The 18307-nt window shown below is 44.5% G+C and overlaps 1 protein-coding gene across 3 annotated transcripts in view; it reads right to left on the bottom strand.

The window, feature by feature from the left end:
* Positions 1-1484: 1484 nt before the first annotated feature.
* Positions 1485-18307, bottom strand: part of EFCAB2 (EF-hand calcium binding domain 2) — a 113650-nt gene continuing 96827 nt past the window's right edge. For all 3 annotated transcript variants that reach the window (XM_026509554.4, XM_057315665.1, XM_026509555.4), the window contains 4 exons: positions 7211-7290; positions 6552-6594; positions 6381-6447; positions 1485-2314 (listed from right to left, as the gene is read on the bottom strand). In XM_026509554.4, coding sequence (XP_026365339.1) covers positions 2199-2314; positions 6381-6447; positions 6552-6594; positions 7211-7290 — 306 coding nt within the window. In that variant the 3' untranslated portion in view covers positions 1485-2198. The remainder of the gene's footprint in view (positions 2315-6380; positions 6448-6551; positions 6595-7210; positions 7291-18307) is intronic.

The raw sequence follows: 18307 nt of genomic DNA, 5'->3' as shown, positions 1-18307 counted from the left end.
TTTCTGGTGCTCCAGCCACGGAACCCTGCACCCTGTCGGTCACCGAATCTGCTCCTGCAGAGGCCACCGGGGAACTCTGCTGCTACAACTGGTGGACATTTCCCGTCTTCAATGTACCTGCCCACGGCTTCTCCTTGTGACCCTCTCCTCCTTGTCTCTCGTGGGATCCTCCTCCCCTGCCCTCCCTTAAATGCTGACGACCCCCCGTGCCGTTCGTTGACCCTCTTCTTTTTCCTTTCCACGACTTTTCTACCACTTTTTTTCTTAACTATTACTTACATGCTGAGACATCCAAAATCCAGCTCTCTTGCCACATCTTCATCCTACTGACCCAACTGACTGGATGTCTCCCCCCAGGTGTCTCACTAGCTCCCCGATCCCAGGATGTCCACCGCCAAACTCCCGAATCTGCCCACCAACTCTGACTTGCTGCTGGATTTCCCAGCGAAATAAATGGCTCTATCATCCACCCACTGTCCACCCACTTGCCTTTTCCCAACCTAGCCCCTTCCACCAACCAAGTCCCTTCCCGCCTGGGCTCCCCACTTCTAGCCTCAACTCTTTGAGATCATCTTCCAGATGATTCACAAATCATCTTTCTCTGTGGTCTTCAGAAAATGTCCAAATTCAAACACAAAAACCGAACTACATGACCAACCCGATATCCTTAATGATACAGCTCCGGTCTACCACCCCAATTTCCTCTCTCATCATGCTCCCCAAATCTCCTACACACCAAACATACTGCACTGCCTTCAGTTCCCAGACTGCTCCATGTTTCCTGACACCCCCAGGGTGTCTGTACTTGCTGCTCCCCCGTGGAAACCCCTCAGTTCCTACCAACAGCTCAGTGAGCTACTTGCCTCTACCGCAGATATATCCTGATCTGAGAGGCCCTCTCTGCTCACGAGGCCCTTTCCTCACCCAGAAACTCACCCACCAGGCTGAGTGAGCCGCCCCTCTTTTGCACTTCCGCAGCACCCCAAATGTGCCCTGGCCTGAAATGTGCTTGCTGATTGACTTGTAGATCTCCCTCACTAAACCGTGACCTCGACAGGTTAGGGACGGAGCCACCTCGCAGCTCTAGTTCCACCACAGTGTCTAAGAACACTCAGTAAATGTTTCATGAACCAATGAACAAACAGTGACAAATCGTCTCTTGGGTAGCAGCCCCCCATCTTGCATGCCTAGGAGGAAGAATCGTAAGCAACATCAAATGTTTATGCGTGTATATACACACACATGCAGGGGAAGCATCCTCAAACAGAGATCACTGTGTGTGCATGAAAGAATATACAGGTTATGGAAGATTATTCATTTTCCTTCACCTTATTTTCCCCTCCGCTTGTTAGTCCCTGGGTCTTTCTCCATCGTGATTCCTTATGCTCAGACTTTATTCTGCTTTTCCCACAGCTGTCGTTCCTGCACACACAATTTCTCAATATTCTTACTCAGTATTCACAATGATATTCACACGACAGCTATTCTGAATAGCTAAGAATTCTTATTTTTTTTTATTTAAATTCGATTCGAATAGCTAAGAATTCTGAAGACTGGAAGAGAATGGCCACTTCCTTACACTGTCGATTTCCATTCAGTCTTCTTGTCTCTAGATTCGGCGACCTCAACTCCGTGAGCTGCTCCGCAAATGGTCACACACGTGCTGGGGCGGCACACTTACATTTTTACACTAGGGTCACTATCAGATGAGATTTGTAATCGACACTCATAAGGGATTAATTATTAATATTCATTTCAACAACTCCCCCTCCCCATCCGGATGCTGAAGGTTTGCTGTTTGTTCCTTTCACCACGTGGATGCTGGTCCTCACTTTGTGGTCACTCTGCCCCCTCCCAAGACCTTTCTATGCCAAACCTTGGGTCATTCTGGTCATTCTTCATTCTATCAGCTTAATGAATCTGAAGGTCATCGGGGTTTTATTGTAGAAAATCCACAACAATCCACGGATAATGTTAAAATATTTTTAAGAATAAGCTTTCAAAGACTTAGCCGTTGGTCGTTCCATAAGGCTAGACCTACCAAACGAATTTGTGTTCATCTTTTAAAAACAAAGTATCGCAAAATAGTTGTCAGCAGGCACTAATTAGCACATGTAGGAATTATAAGATGTAGAATTAACAAGGACGGGCCATCTCTACGGTCATCCTTTCAATGAGAAATTACGTCTTCCGGGCGCCTAGCTGTCGTCCACCACCATCATGGCTATGTAGTCCTTGTAATGAATGGAATTCGATTCGGGGTCAATGGCAGCGGACAGCATTTCTTCCATTTCTTCCTGAGAAAAAGGCTCACCTGGGAAGGACAAGAAGGGAGATTCATCACTGACAATCTTCTGATTGTTTTCTTTCTCTTTCCACCAGCCAGCTTCATTGCCCTGGAGCTGCCCAGGCCCCCGCTGGGTTGCTGGCTCCCCTCCCGGGGTCCTGGGGTCAGCACGTTCCGCCAGTCCAGAGATTCCAAGAGTGTGCTGTCATGCCCCCGGCAGATTTGGGACTATTTTACCTTGCAGACGTCATAGCTCTAGCAACCTATAAAATCAATCACTTCAGCCAACACAGCAGGAGAACATTAAGACATTGTTTATTTAAATTAAGGCTATTGGGATTGCCTAAGAATTCACCCAAAGTCCCAGTTTTCTAGGAGTCTAATTATTTTTGCAAGGGTGTGAGGATAGGACCACACGGACTCGATGCAAAATTGCTGAAGAGCAGACAGCAGAGGCTTGAGCTGTAACAACCATATCTCTGAATAGTCCCTGACCAGGTCCAGCCAACTCCGTGACGCCAGCCGAGCCCAGGACAGATGCGCTCATCCGCCGTGTCTAAACAGCCCTCTTTGTTAGAGCTTGGCCCGTGTTGCTGTCAAATGAAACCAAACGTGGCATAGAAAATCTGTGGCTTTCGCTGGATTCAGACAGCAGCTGAGGACCATCTTGGACACCAAGCTCAGAAGCAAACTCAGGAAGAACACTGGAAATGCCGCCGACTACTTAAGAAAGAACTTCGTCCCGATATTAAGCAAAAATACTAAAACATCCAAATCACCACTTCCCTCTTCTCTGACCAGATGAGTTACTAAGGCCTAAGGATCACTCACCTTCTGAGCTTGTCACCTGCCACTATGAACAATGCTTTCTACGCTGGAATTCAGATCATACTACAGAAATTATTCAAATGGAGATCTTGATGACAATGATGATAGATTATCAAACAAGGGGAGAGTGTTCTTGAAACCATACTTACATCCCGAGAAAAGAACGCCTTCAGAGCCTACAGAGACAGATTCTGAATCTTTCTTATACCCAATTAAAGGCTAAGTCCATGCCAATGAACTCTGATGGGCACTACGGAAGGCCTTAACAGGTTACTAGTAGCAACCATTTATCGAGAACTCCTGTGTGCCAGATACTGACGACCTGCTTCAGATACGTTAACTAAGCCAACCTCCCAGGCACCTCAGTAGAGGTAAGAATTGCTACCCCACTTACAGAAGAGGACAGCAGAGGCGCCTCGGAGTCTCAGTCGGTTAAGCGTCTGACTCTTGATTTCAGCTCAGGTCATGATCTCGGGGTCCTGGGATCAAGGCCCGCACAAGACCCGCATTGGGCTCCCTGCTCATTGGGCTCCCTGCTTCTCCCTCCCCCCTTGACCCTCCCCCAGTGCACGCACTCTCTCTCAAACAAATAAATAAATGTAAAAAAAAAAAAAAAAAAGGTAGAGGACACCAGCACACAGATGCGAGGCCACCTGCCCCTGCCAGTGAGTGGCAGAGCTGGGATCTGGACACCGCCGTCCACCCCAAGGTCCGTGAACTCAAGGACGACACTCGACCGCTCAGAACAAGGCCTTGTTCACAGTAAAATCCAGAAGACAGTCACACTGCTTCCTCGGGCAAGGAAGGAGATACGTAGTATTGGATTAAGGATGGGAGGAGAATAGCTTACTAAGAGCAAAATTTTGGGAGGCAGACTGCCTGGATTCAAATGCTGGGCAAGTCACTTAAACTTTCTCTGCCTCAGTGTTCCTGTCTCTAAAAGGAAGTGATAATAATAGTGACTATTGAATATGGTCGTTACGAGCATTAGAAGTGTTATTATTTAAATAGCATTTAGAACATTGCCTGGCACATGGTGACAACATGTGTTTGTTTAAAAAAATTCTTTTTCTTTAATTAATTTATTTATTTATTTATTTTAATGTTTTTTTATTACATTATGTGAGTCACCATACAGTACATCCCTGGTTTCTGATGCAAGGTTCGATGATTCATTAGTGGCGTACAACACCCAGTGCACCATGCAATATGTGCCTTCCTAAAAAAATTCTTTTTGAGACCTTCCCTGCTGCTAAATACTGTCTGACACGGTACGTGTGCCTGGACATCTTGCGGGAATTTAATTCCGTGTGGTTTGTCATGTTCGTCCTGTGACATCCTGGGCATTCAGAATGCATATTTCCAATCTAATATTCTGCAGATACTGTGGAAAGTCACATTGTATGCACGGCAGTGTTTTCCCGATTTCTCCATGTCTATCAACAGCGTCAGCACAATACCCATCACCCAGGTCAAAGCCTCGGCCCCCACCACTGTCCCCTGCACTCCATGACTCCCCAAGACCCGTGGATCCTGCTGTAAACAGTCCTACCACAGCTCTCTCTCCTTTCCATTCCCACTGCCGCCACCAGCCTGACCTCACTGGGGTAGCTTCACAAATCCCAGCAGCCTCCTGACGGGTCTCGCCAGGCTGACCTCTCTCACTCCTTGACGAACCGCCAGCACCAGACAGACCTTGCAACAGCCCCTCCTGCACCATAAGGCCTGTGTTCTCAAACCCTACAAGGCTTCTGAGGTGCCCACAGGGTGACCACCAGCCCCCGAGCCCAGGCCTCAATGGGCCAGCCCACAGATCTCCCCAGATTCATCTCCTGCTGTTTGCCAGCAAGACCCTGTGGGCCCTTTCCCCTCACCGACTCTGAGATATCACAATATCACCCTCACCCCTGCTCCCCGCTCTCATTCACACTGTGTGATCAAGACGCATTTCTCCATCAGCCCCTTCACACGTTCCTCATTCTTCTGCCCATTCATTCATTCATTCATTCAACACACATTTGTTGAGCATAAGACTTTACCCCTGCTCCCAGGAACTCACCCACACGAAGTCTACCATCCTGAGAATCCACTGTCTTATATTGTGAATTGTCTTACATCACTTTTCCTTTCCCAGTATAATATCCTGGAGAAATGGAGGTTTTAGTACCTCTCACTGCACTTAGTGTCCCTCCCCCCCACCATATTCATGACAATGAGCTCTTTCTGGCCATTTTGACTTCATTATATTGCCTAACATGATCCAGGTTTCACTCCCCTTAATTAATCCTTAGGATTAAGAGGCTGATGCCTTGAAAGCCATTCTCTTCCCATCAAAGTGAACCCCTAAGACATTTGTTAACAGTGTCACAAGAGCTTGGCGGCAGCCGTGACGGCCATGTCATTCTTGCCCTCGCTGCCTGCAGCCCCACATCGTGGTGAGTCAGGTGGGCGCGGTCCAGCCAGCTGCGCCGACGGACGCAGTGTTAGTCTCCCCTCCTTGCAATTAGCTGCACTTTTGATTCCATCCCAAGTGACTGCAACTCTGAATCACACAGGACTCGATCTGCAAACCAGTGAACTGAACAAAGGACAGGAGACTGCGGAGGTGACCGAAAGGAGCATGGTTTCGAGAGAACGCACAGTAGGCCACTGACATGCGGGGAAAGCAAACTCACACAGCAGCCGAAGCAGAGAGCGAGCTCCTCAAGGACATGGAGCACAGATAAGTGTCTGTGTGTGGGCACGCGTGCGCATGTAGAGGTCAAGTTCAAAGCAAATATAGAGCTCCACCAGCATAAAAAGCTCTAAGTCTTTGTGTGGATTCCATTCAATGGAGGCTGTATTATCTGTAAGTTCATCAACTGAAAAGCTCTTTAAAAAGGAATTTTTATATAATCCAATTCAAATCTCCAATCTAGTAACAGGCATTGATTTATAATGATTGACAGTTCATGTTTTCCAGGTGGCATGGCTTTTATTCTGAAAACTAGTCTAAGTGAATGGAGTGACTTCAATTTACAGAAGTATCTTTATACGTTACAAAATCCTATAAGGCAACAATCAATCTCCCCTAACCTACCCTTTGTCCACTTACCCCCACAAAGCAGAAACCACCGCAATAACAAAATAATAGGAATAGTAAATAACTCTTTGAACCAGAATGATTGACTTAAAAGTGTCCCCCAGAATTTTTCCATAATTGTTGCTAGATGATGTATCACTTACATAAGTCACGGTTATAAAGTAAGTAATAAGTCACTCTTACCTTCTTCGGTCATGTACTTGATCAGTTCTTCCTTGGTCAGAAATCCACGTTTCGACGGATCTAACACCTGAGAGAAAAGAAAGGGTAGATAGTATATTTTTTGTTTGGTGAATAAATTCTACCGGATGAATTTTTCATATTAAATATATATAAGATCTGGAGCTTACGCACCTCAAATGCTCGAAGAAGGGTGTCTTCTGGAATTGGTCTGTATCTAATTATGAAGTAAAAGGAGCAAATGCCACGTATTTAGCTCAGTCTCTATACAATAAATGATCACATAAAATGAAATAAAAGCTGCTAATATGCAAGGATAATAATACTCCCCTCACGGAAACCCCTTTGGATTTCTAGAGCTGGAAGTCAAAAGCACTCCACACCCACAGAAGATACTTAGTTCAAAATCACTGCCGTCCGTGATGATACCTATCAGCCTTTTTCATCATTATGAAAATCAACTTAGTTGGAAACAAAATTTCTACCATAAACCAGCTGTGGTAAGGGAACACTACACTTTCCTTAGAAAAAGAATTAGGGTGAATTCTCACTGACAGCTCACAATAGAAGATAATAAATATGTTGGTGATTTATGCCTTTTGTGGTCTTTTTGCTCTATAATTACACTCCGCTTATTAGATTAACACACATGTGGTTGATATTTCTAAGCACATTTCACCTGGCAGTTCAGAAGTACAGGGAAAAGTCAGAGGGAAGCTATCCCAGGATAAGTATTTGGCTGAGTATAATATACAAAGTGAAAAGCCAAGTGTTTTGAAATTAACATAATTCTGATCATTACTTTACCTTAACAACCGCATGTACCTTCTTACCTTCTTTCTAGTAGTACTTCGGTCATCACTGGAAGAAATTTTTCAAATCGAATGTATCCAGTGGGTTCTTCTTCCTCTACCTAAACTTTCAACAAAAAATAGCCATGTATTACTTCAGCAAATGTATTGAGAAACTCCTTTTCACTATGCCAAGGGCTAGGGGTTTGATAAAGAGCTTTCTTGGGCATGGTCTCTGCTCATAGAGTTTCTATTTGGTAGTGGAGACACAGATTAACACCAAAAAACAACAGAGCTAAGTGTCAAATTATAAACACAGTGAAGTGAAGGAGCTTGGGTCTATGAGAGTATAGAGCAAAGGAAAGTTCTAGGCCAGATCGGGAAAGGCACTCATGAAGAAATCACAACAGAGCTGATTTATAAAGTGTGAGTAGAAGCCAGCAGCAATGAGACTCCAGGTAGACGAAACTGAGTGCCCTTGGAGGCCAGGAGGCTGGGGGGCGTAGGGGCAAGGAGGAGAATGTTTCCAGATAAGGCTAGAGGGAGAGACAGACACTGGACCTTGCAGCATCTTATGGTCCATGAAAGTGGCTTTGGTTGTTATCCTAAGACCAACAGGAGATCCCTCAAGGTCTGGTAGATCACACTGGTTATGGGCAAGGCGGCTTCTGTGGTGGGCTCAGCACCTGTCATAGACCTTGGGTTAGAGTGATGGCCATGAGGGAGAAGTGAATGGTTTCAAGAAATATTTAAGTAGTAAAAGCAATAGGACCAGGGGCACCTGGGTGTCTCAGTCTGTTAAACATCTGAATTGGTTTCAGCTCAGGTCATGATCTCAGGGTTGTGAGATCGAGCCCCATGTGGGCTCCACGCTCAACAGGGAGTCTGTTGGAGATTTTCTCTTTCCCTTTCCCCCTACCCCTCGACCCGGTCATGTGTGCATGTGCTCTCTCTCTCTCTCTCTAAAAATCAATCAATCTTAGGGGGGGAAAAGGCAATAGAACTTAGTGCTGCATCTAGTATGGGCAAGGATGAGAAAGAAGAGAGGAGTCAAGGATTCTGACTTGCACAAGTGGGACGGAGTGATGCTTTTCCCTACGATAAGGAACACAGGATAAGGGACCAGGATAGGGGACCAATCATATCTCAAGGACCAAAGTGCATATCAAATCACTGTAATAATTACTAAATGCCTACATGGTTAATGGAACTTTGTTATCGCAACACTAAAGAAGAGAACACTACACCTGAGAAAGAGAAATTTTGGTACCCAGCCCTGTTAGATGAGACGGAGAGACTCCTGCCCATTGGTTCAACTTTGATGGTGTGGCTGAATAAGACACTGTTGATCTGAACTTCCGTGTCAGGCTATTTACAAGGAGCTGTAAATTTTCCACTCCCTTTCAAAAATCCTATTAAAAGGCTCATCTATCCCAATTCAACAGAGGACCTTTTAACAGATTTACTCCTTGAGCAAAAAAACGAGAATCTGTAAGTTGCTGCTAAGGGGAACACACTGTCGTGCAAATGACTATTTTTCAGTGTTTATACTGGATGCTCTCCCCTAGTATGAGGGGAGCCCTCAAACTCCACTATCAACAGAAAACGTTATCCATCTAATGACGGAATGATACTCCAGAATCTCTAAGCCCATCAACACACGAACAATTGTTTCAGCCGCAGCTATGTACATGGCAAGATTTTGCAAATTAATGTTCATCTGGCTCCGATCTGCTTGAGTCGCACTCTGTAACCACCTACCCCAGGAGCCTCTTAAAAAGAAAATGTCAATCCCATGAGACGACCTTTGGAGGGATAATTTTTAAATTAAAATGGTGCATTTCTATGCTGATTACTCCAGAAATATGCTCCAGAAGCTAGAGCACTGGTTTGTTTCCCTCTCTCCCCCTGCCCCCAACAAATCACCGTGAACAGTCTCGACCTTGAGAGATCAAAACCCCTCTGTATTTTATGAGTATCCTCATCAATCTACAAATGGTTTGTAGTGTTCCAAAGGGAATTCACCTCTCTAGCACTCCCTCCACCACGCGAGAACTCACAACACATAGTATGTGCTCCAGAATGCTCCCCGGCTCCCACAGGACTTCCAGGAGCCCCCGGTGCTCTGAACGCTAGGGTGAAACTACAGTCGTTCGGCCCCGTCTATCTAAGAGCCAGAACCACACAGAAACAGCGTGGAAGCAGCTGTCCGGCTCATCAGGAGAGCAGAGGAGGCACACGTTTTGGCTTTTTCTTTTTAAGTCAAAGACAGACAATGAGTAAACAGAGGACTTGTGGTTACAAAGGAAGAAAAAAAATAAGTAAATCCATCTCCATCTTGGGCAGACTGTGAAAATCTTTCTATGACCCAACACTGTCCTCTAGAGGCCACATCTAATCCCTTCCTCTACAAAAGCATGTCTACGCAAGGGCGTAGAAACAATACAACTATATGACCGTTCTTAATACACAGTGTTAATAACCTGTTTAATATATACCAGAAAATATTTTATAATATAAAAGGTTTTTTAGGATTTTATCTTTTGGGGGCGCCTGGGAGGCTCAGTTGGTTAAGCGTCCGCCTTTGGCCCAGGTCATGATCTTGGGGTCCTGGGATCCGCTGGAGTGGGGCTCCCTGCTCAGTGGGGAGTCTGCTTCTCCCTCTCCCTCTGCCCCTCCTCCCTGCTTGTGCGCTCTCGCTCGCTCTCTCTCAAATAAAATCTTTTGAACAAGATAACCTTTTTATTTTAGAATAGTTTTAGATTTAGAGAAAAGTTGCAAAGATAGTGCAGAATTCCCATTATACCACCTACCCGGTTTTCCCTGTTGGTAACCCTTAGATCACTATGGTACAACTTTAGTTGGTATGTTGTCATAATTAATGAAGTGATATTAATACATAAGTATTTACTACACTCTGTGCTCTATTTGGACTCCATTTGTCTTTCTAAAAGTCATTTTTAGGGGTGCCTGGGTGGCTCAGTCAGTTAAGCGTCTGCCTTGGGCTCAGGTCACGCTCTCAGGGTCCTGGGATCGAGCCCCCATCTGGGCTGCTTGCTCAGCGAGGAGCCTGCTTCTCCCTCTCCCTCTGCTCCTCCCCCCACTCATGTGCTCGTGCGCTCTCTCTCTGACAAATAAATAAATAACATTTTTTTAAAAGTCATTTTTAAAATACGGTAATTCCTCTATCATAAAGAAATAAATTCTGGAAATCTGGAAACAAGAGTGGAAACGGGAGGATAAGATGTGGTTCTATTATTTCTGGTGCAGACAAGCTCGCTAAATTTATGAGGCCATAGCAAGACAGGACAAAAACACTACTTTCCAGAAACGTTATGCAATAATGGCTCAATGGTTATTTCGACCCACATATTAAAATGCCTTTAAGATTTAATAGAAATATATCACATATCAAACTATATTCCTGTGTGTGTGTGTGTGTGTGTGTGTGTGTGTGTGTGTAGACGGGGGATACATACATAGATAGAGGAGAGAGAGTTACGGGTTCAGTTTGTCCTCCCCAAATTCGTATATTGGTGTCCTAACCCCCAGTACCTCAGAATGTGATTTATTTAAAGAGAGGGAATTTACAGAGGTAATCAAGTTAAAATGAGGTAATTGGGGTGGGCCTTAATTCAATATGACTGATGTCCTCATACAAAGGGGAAATTTGAATACAGAGACATGCACACAGAGGGAGTGCCATGTGCGCATGCAGACAGCCATCTATAAGCCACGGCAAAGGGCCTGGAACAGACCCTTCCCTCACAGACGCCAGAAGGAACCAACCCTGCCGTGCCTTGACTTTGTACTTCTAACCTCCAAAACTGTCAGTTAGTAAATTCCTGTTGTTTAAGCTATTTGTGATACTCTGTTACAGTAGCCCTACCACACACACACACACACACACACACACACACACACACACACGGCACGCACGACACATCGTAACCCAAAGACTTTGAATCGCGATCAAGCTTAAGTCCCTATACTTACCAACTGGAGATTAACAAAGCAGATATTTGAAATTCAGAACTGATCTTACAAGAGTTGATACAGAGAAAATAATGCAGCTCAGACCTACTCTCTGCAAGAGAAAACTCAATTAACTGACTTAAAATGAAATGAACTCAAGAAAGACCCCCAGGTTACAGAGGACATGTTGGAAAAGACTAGGAATTCATGGCCATTTCTTCACTCTGAGCAAAGCCCTGGGAAAACCCACTTCTCTTCTGTACTGGGGAGATTCTTCAAAAAAAAAAAAAAAAAACACAGATGTTGCCTCTCTCATGGAAAAATATCACAGTATATTCACCATGCTAGACCAAGCAGATTCTGACTAACCGGCCTCCCTCCCGGCCTCCTCTGGAACAGGGAGAGCAGCAGGTGCACCCAACGCGGCTGCAGCAAGCTCGCTGAGACGTGCCCTGAGGCTCTGTGAACCGTGAGTCTGTCATTATGACGACGACGTCTATCCGCAGCGCACACACCTGGTTCTCTGTCGTGCAAGGACACCTCCTCCTGAAAGAACTGATCTCTGGTGCTGGAATTCCGGCACCACCTCCCTGCTCACCAAATGGACCTAACTTGATCATTCGGAAGTTCGGTGCCGCCTTCCATCTGTAAATGCCACGGGGCTGTGGCGACAACGCACTCACTCCGTGGTTGTGCCCAGCCACGGCCTAGAGGACAGGACACGCACCTGCCCCTCTGCTGCCCCCCCCCCGTGCCTCCTGGGACCGACCGCTCGGACGGGGTGGGGGGGCACCGGCCAGCCCCCAACACATCCCTCCTCTTCGAGAGACAAAACCCAACCAAACCGACAGATCTTGTTACCGCCAACAGGAACGAGGCAAAGTAAGTTATCATCCGGTTCGCTTCAGCCACAAGGAGCGACGAGGGGCTGCAAAGGAGGTAATAGCTGGCAAGCAGCCTCGGCAGCATTTATGAATGCAGAAATAACCCCCTTTGCAGGAAGCCCCCCCAGCTCTGCCCTCTAGTACCACTTAGAGCGAATTCGTGTTGCTGGCAGCTGTCCGCGGGCAGACCGGGCCCAGATCCGCCCGGCCGCTCCTGTCCGAGGACCAGGGCCGAGCAGGTGACCTGAACACAACACGCTGCTTCACGGCCACACAAAGGGCCCCCATCCTGAAGGCCACCACGGAGCTTGCAGACACCCCAGTCTCTCTGCCCCCTCCTCCCGGCATGAAGAAGGCTCAGTAAATACCTACAGTGTGGGGTTTTTCAAAATATCAACATTTATCTTAAGTCTCAAAGCCTGAGGCAAATACTGCTTCTCACTCCACTTTGGCAAAAGTCCTTTTTCTCTTTCCCTTCCTCCCTCCCTCCCTTCCGTCGTCAGAGAGAGAGATAGAGAGAGCACAAGCAGGGGGAGCAGCCTGGGATCATGACCTGAGCCAAAGGCAGACACTTAGCCAACTGAACCACCCAGGCGCCCCTAAAAGTCCATTTTCTTAATTTGTTTTGCTTCCAGAAGTCAGGCACAGGGAGGTGAAGTGCCCACCTTGTCCGTAACTGGGTCAGGTGTTTTGATGGGACCACGGCCCAGAATTCTTTACCCCCACTCCCATAGTGAAATCACCAGGCCGTCCCTTTTCTCATTAAAGCATTATTTATTTTAATGCCGGACTCACTGAGTAGGTGCAACAAAACACACGGTGAAAATTCATTTCTCCCCAGTGACACAAACCTCAGTCAATAAACTGAACTATTTCATGCTTCACAAACGCAAGATAATATCAGTAGTCAAGACGGTTTATAAAGCACCTACCTTTCAACTAGTTCCAGGTCACCAAGTAAGATATACATACCATTTTTTAACTATTTGTAGTAAAAAAATAAAAACAAGAACCATGAGCTATTTCAAGTTAGACTCTAACACATACTCAAATTTTGACATAAACCATGTCTCAAAATGAAAACAGTACAATTTAGAAAATATTTCTCTACCTTGGATGAAATAAAATAATAACAAAAATTCATTGGCATTTGCCAAAAAAAATATCTTTACAAATGAAAAATCTTTTTTTTTTTTTTTTTTTTTTTGAGAGCAAGAGAGAGCATGAGTGAGGAGAGGCAGAGGGAGAGAGAGAGAGAAAATCTTAAGCAGGTTCCATGCTCAGTGTGGACCCGACTCAAGGCTGGATCCCGGGACCCTGAGATCACAACCTGAGCCTAAATCAAGAGTCCAACGCTTAGCCGACTGAGCCACCCAGGTGCCCCCAAAGGAAAAATTTAAAAAGTCACCTACTTTAGAAAATTTATTTACTACAAACATTCCAGAGGCTGTTGTACAAAAACGAGGATATGTGATTCTTTCAGGTTAGAAGTCCCTTATTAATATGTTTCAAAAAGAGTTTGAATCATCTCTCGGCTCGACCATCAGAAATGCTAAGAGTCAACAAGTGGCTAAACCGGATAATTGATAAGGTCCCTTCCAGCTGTGAGTTTCTACACCTTGAAGCTACAGGGGGAATCGGTGGCTGTCAAGCCATTAATTTTCCTATTTTATCCCCTTGTTGGGGGGGAAGATGTCAGCTAAACTAAACTGTACTGTAAGCTTACAGTCATGTTAAAAACATGCACAGGAAAAGAATATGGAAGGAAGTTCACCAAAATATTACAATGATCATATTACGGTGCTGGATCATTAGAAAGGATTTTACTCTATTTCTTTAGAAATTTCCTGTATGTATTACATCACAATAAAAATTTGAAATGAGAGTTTATATTAGTCTCTTGTTATGGCTGTTTCATATAAAATTATGAAACGCATTTATTTATAAATATTCTGTATTTATGTAAGAGAGGGAAAACCACTTTTACAGATTGCTCTGGGTTTTGTTTCCTGCTGTTGATCGCTGCTTTAGCACCATTCATTGATTTCCTTCTAACTACAGATAGATTCCTTGTACAACACAATCCCCTCAACACCCCACCCCCCACTTACCTATTTCTGAAGTCATGGCTAGTAGCCGTTAATAGATAATCTCCAAAGTACCTCTTGGTTTGCAATTCTTCTATTTAATTATTTTTAAGATTTTATTTATTTGAGAGAGAGAGAACCAGAGAAGGAGCAGGGGGAGAGGGACAAGCAGACTCCCCACTGAGCGGGGAGCCCGAGGCGGGGCTCGATCCCAGGACCCTGAGATCATGACCTGAGCCAAAATCAAGAGTCCGCCACCTAACCGACTGAGCCACCCAGGCGCCCCAATCGGTCTACAATTCTTTAACTCTGGCATCTGACATTAGCACAGATTAGAACAGATCCCCTCCCTCCTCCCACCTTCTCCGATGCCAGGATGCTTCGGCAAAATAGAGACAATGTCTCTTACATCACCAGCTACTTCAGAATCAGAACACAATTACCCCCACCCCTTCCCAATCTCTGAGAAGCTTGGCACCACTGGAATCTGAACGCTGCGACATCTCAGGGCTCACCTGGAATCAGGACGATGCAGTAAAGGTTAAGGTGGGCGGACACGGCCGCTTTACAAGTACGTGGATTATGTAGATTTTACTCTACTAACTAGACAGCCATTTCTGAAGTTTCAAAGACAAAAATTTCTCAGAATACTTCACCAATTAAAAATAATGAGAAACTGTGATGTGGGACCTTTGGGGCTTGTGGTAGGTCTGGTGTGGTAGGATATTTTTCATCCAAGAGGAAACAGGAAATGACGCAGTCGAATCATTACATTGTTTTAGCCTGTTACAGGGGATATCGAGCACGTCGATGTCATAAAGGCTTCTCACCACAATTTAACATTAAATCACTGACCACAGAAAATGCAGCTGAACATTCATTTGTGGGTGAGTTTCTTCATTTAGCTAAACCAATGGGACTGAACACAATCTCAAATATTTCAATGCCTATGTATTTAAATTTTTGATGTTCATAATTTCAAAGTGTTTGAAACTATCTTGAGCCAAATTACGATGGAGTTTCTTCAGTTTTCTTGTGTCTCTGTATGCCTGGTACCTGACACGTGGTAAATGCTTGATAATTATTTGATGAATGAACGATTACCAGCTCGTAATAGTTTTTAATTACTTTTACTTACTGGAAACTTGGCATTTTTGAGCCCATGAATCAGATCTATTTTACAACTCTTCTCTCAAGTACGTCTGCGGTGCTTTTGAAAGCCTGAATTTTCCACTCTTCTGATATTAGGTCTTGCAAGAGCAAGAAGAGACAGTGTAAGAAATGTAATCATACCCAGAATATTGCTGGGCCCATAGGAAATGGTAGAGCTGGTTCTTGAACCAGAACGTATCAGGCTTTGTTCTCAGTGCTAAGGGTGCAGTGATGGATGAAGCAGAGACTCTGTGCCTTCAAGGAGTTTCTATGACACAGTGAGAGACAGACACATAAATCGGGAACTTCAGATTATCCTGAACACGACAGACAAGACACAAAGGGTTGTACTGTCAAATCAGATTCGCCAGAATCAGAGATCTTATCTGATATCAAACCTCCAAGGATATAGAGTCACAAGCACCGGTGAGCCATGAGGCGGTTCGGGATGGCAACACCATCTCCGAGAGGCTTTCTTGCCACATTAGGACTCCCTCTGGCCCAGATCTAAGGCATCAGGTGTTTAAGTGCTGTGGGTACTTGGAGGAAGAGCAGCCCGGAGCAAGGGGAAGGGGAAGAACAAAGACTCTGAGTAGAAGTATGCAGGACATAGTCAGAACCAGCAGGGAAGCCAGGATGTGAGCAAAGACAATGGCAGGAAGTGACAGGCCTGACCACCTAGGGCCTTGTCAGCTGTGGTGAGTAACAGGACTTTGGGCCCTTTTCCAGAGTGAGCTGGGCACCTCAGAAGTAGGGTTCTGAGCAGTGGAGTGGCGGGCTCTGACTTCACCTCTTTTAAAAGCATCCTTTTTGCCTGTCCTGTAACAAGTAGACCGCAGGGGACCAAGCACAGGGACAGAGAGTTCAAAGGCCGCCGTGGTAGTTCAGGGAGATGGGACAGTGGCTTGGACCAAGGCGATGGGTGTGGAGGTGGTGAGAAGGGGTCAGTTTATCATCTGAAGGCAGGATACAGTGTCAGTACAGCGTATAATGGATCTTTTTAAAGTCCAGTTTTACAACCTCTGGTTTTCAAAACCACGTGACAGGGATTCATCTTCCCTGCACTGGTCCCCTGTGCCTGCAGTCCTGAGGGTGGGGGTCTACTCCCTTCCTCTCTGCGCCCAAAACATCCCTCCCTTCCCAGGGTCAGTCCCACAGCTCCACTTGGCTCTCAACCATGTTTCTGCCCTTCCTACCCTCTTGGATGTGGCCCCTTCTCTCTCTTTAGCCAGGGAGAGTCTACGAGTCTTTGGGTCATTTTCTGGGTTATTTACATGGATATGCGTGTTATCTAGTTGTATCTGTGGGACGAGGTGAGCTTAAGGTCTTGCTACTCTGCCATCTTGCCCGGAAGTCCCATGTTTGACTTCTTTTGCTTAACATGTTCTTGCTGAAATTCATCCATGTCACATGTGTATCATATTTGGTTCCTTTTTATCACTGAGTAGAGTAGTGGTCCACAGTATTTATTTATCCATTCCCCAGTTGATGGGCATTTAGGTTATTTTCAGTTTGGGGCTATTATGACTCATGCTATCAAGAACATTTGGTTACAAGTCTTCATGTGGACAAAGACTTTCACTTTTCTTAGGTAAATAGTTACCAGTAGGATTGCCAGGTTGTATAATAAGTGTTATGTTTATCTTTATAAGAAACTGGCACAGTTTCCCAAAGTGACATTCCTACCAGCAATGTGTGAGTTATAGCTGTTCTAAATCCTTGCCAACATTTAATATTTTCAGAATTTAAATTCTCGTGTATGTATGGAAGCACTTCATCCTCCCCAATGGGTAAAATGTTCATCATTTCTTATGTGCTTGTTGGCCATTAACACATTTTCCTTTATGAAATGTCTATTCAAATCTTTGGCCAGTTTAAAAATTGGGTGGCTTGCCTTCCTAATATTAGTTAAAACAGATGCTAATATATTCCGGGTACAATGTCAAATAAATTATTTGCAAGTATTTTCCCCCAATCTGTGATCTGCATTTGCTGGTTTGTTTTTAACTGTGGCATTTGATTGGGCAAAATTTTTTAATATAGATGAAGGTATTTGTTGATTGTTGTGCTTTTCTTTTTATGGTTCATGCTTTTGGTGTCTTATCTAAGAAATGTTTGGCTGACCCGACATCACATGGTTTTCTCTCTGTCGTCTTCCAGAAGTTTATAGTTTAAGCTCATCTATTCAGGTCTAGGATAGTACGTGTGGAGTAAAAGAGTGAAGATTGTTTTCTTTCTATTCAGATACCCATTTGCTCCCACACAATTTATGGAAATGATGATCCTTTCTTGGTGGAACTACTCTGGCACCTTTGTCAAAGATGTAAGGATGGTTCTATGCCTGGATCCTCCAGTTTGTTCCACTGGCTTATAGGTCTCTCAGTACAAATATCACACTTGTCACAGTAAATCTTGCAATCAGGTAGTAAAAGTCCACCCTTGTTCTTCTTTTCCAAAATTATTTTGGTTATTCTAGCTCCTTTGTTTTTCCATTCAAATTTCAGAATCAGCTCATCAACTTCAAAAAAGCTTGCTATAATTTTGATTGAAAATGTACTGAATCTATTAATCAAAGAACTGCCCTCTTAATGTTATTTTGCAATCCACAAACCTGTGTATCTATCCCTTTAACTCTTAATTTCTCTCTACAGTGTTTGCTGTCTGTGGTGCATAAGTCTTGCCTTTATTTTGTTAAATTTATTCATTATTCTATTTTTATGCTTTTTTAAATGGCATTTACTTATTTCATTTTTCTTATTGTTGGTTTCTAATTATAGAAATACAATTGATTTTTCATGTTGACCATGTCGCCTGTGATCTGGCTAAGTTCACGTATTAGTTCTAGCACCTTTTTGGTGAATCTCTTAGGATTTTCTACATGAGAAATGATGTTGTATGAAACAGAGTTTCCCTTTTTCTTTTCCAAACTGCGTATCTTTTACCATTTTTCCTTACCTTATTGTACAAGCTAGGACTTCAAGTAAATGATGAGTAGGAGTGATGAACGCAAGCATCTGTGCCACATTCGTGATTGTAGATAA

Source organism: Ursus arctos, unplaced genomic scaffold, assembly GCF_023065955.2.
Source record: "Ursus arctos isolate Adak ecotype North America unplaced genomic scaffold, UrsArc2.0 scaffold_2, whole genome shotgun sequence".
In the NCBI taxonomy this organism is placed as follows: Eukaryota; Metazoa; Chordata; class Mammalia; order Carnivora; family Ursidae; genus Ursus; species Ursus arctos.
The sequence above is the reverse complement of the archived record's forward strand: the minus strand, read 5'-3'. Positions and strand labels throughout refer to the sequence as shown.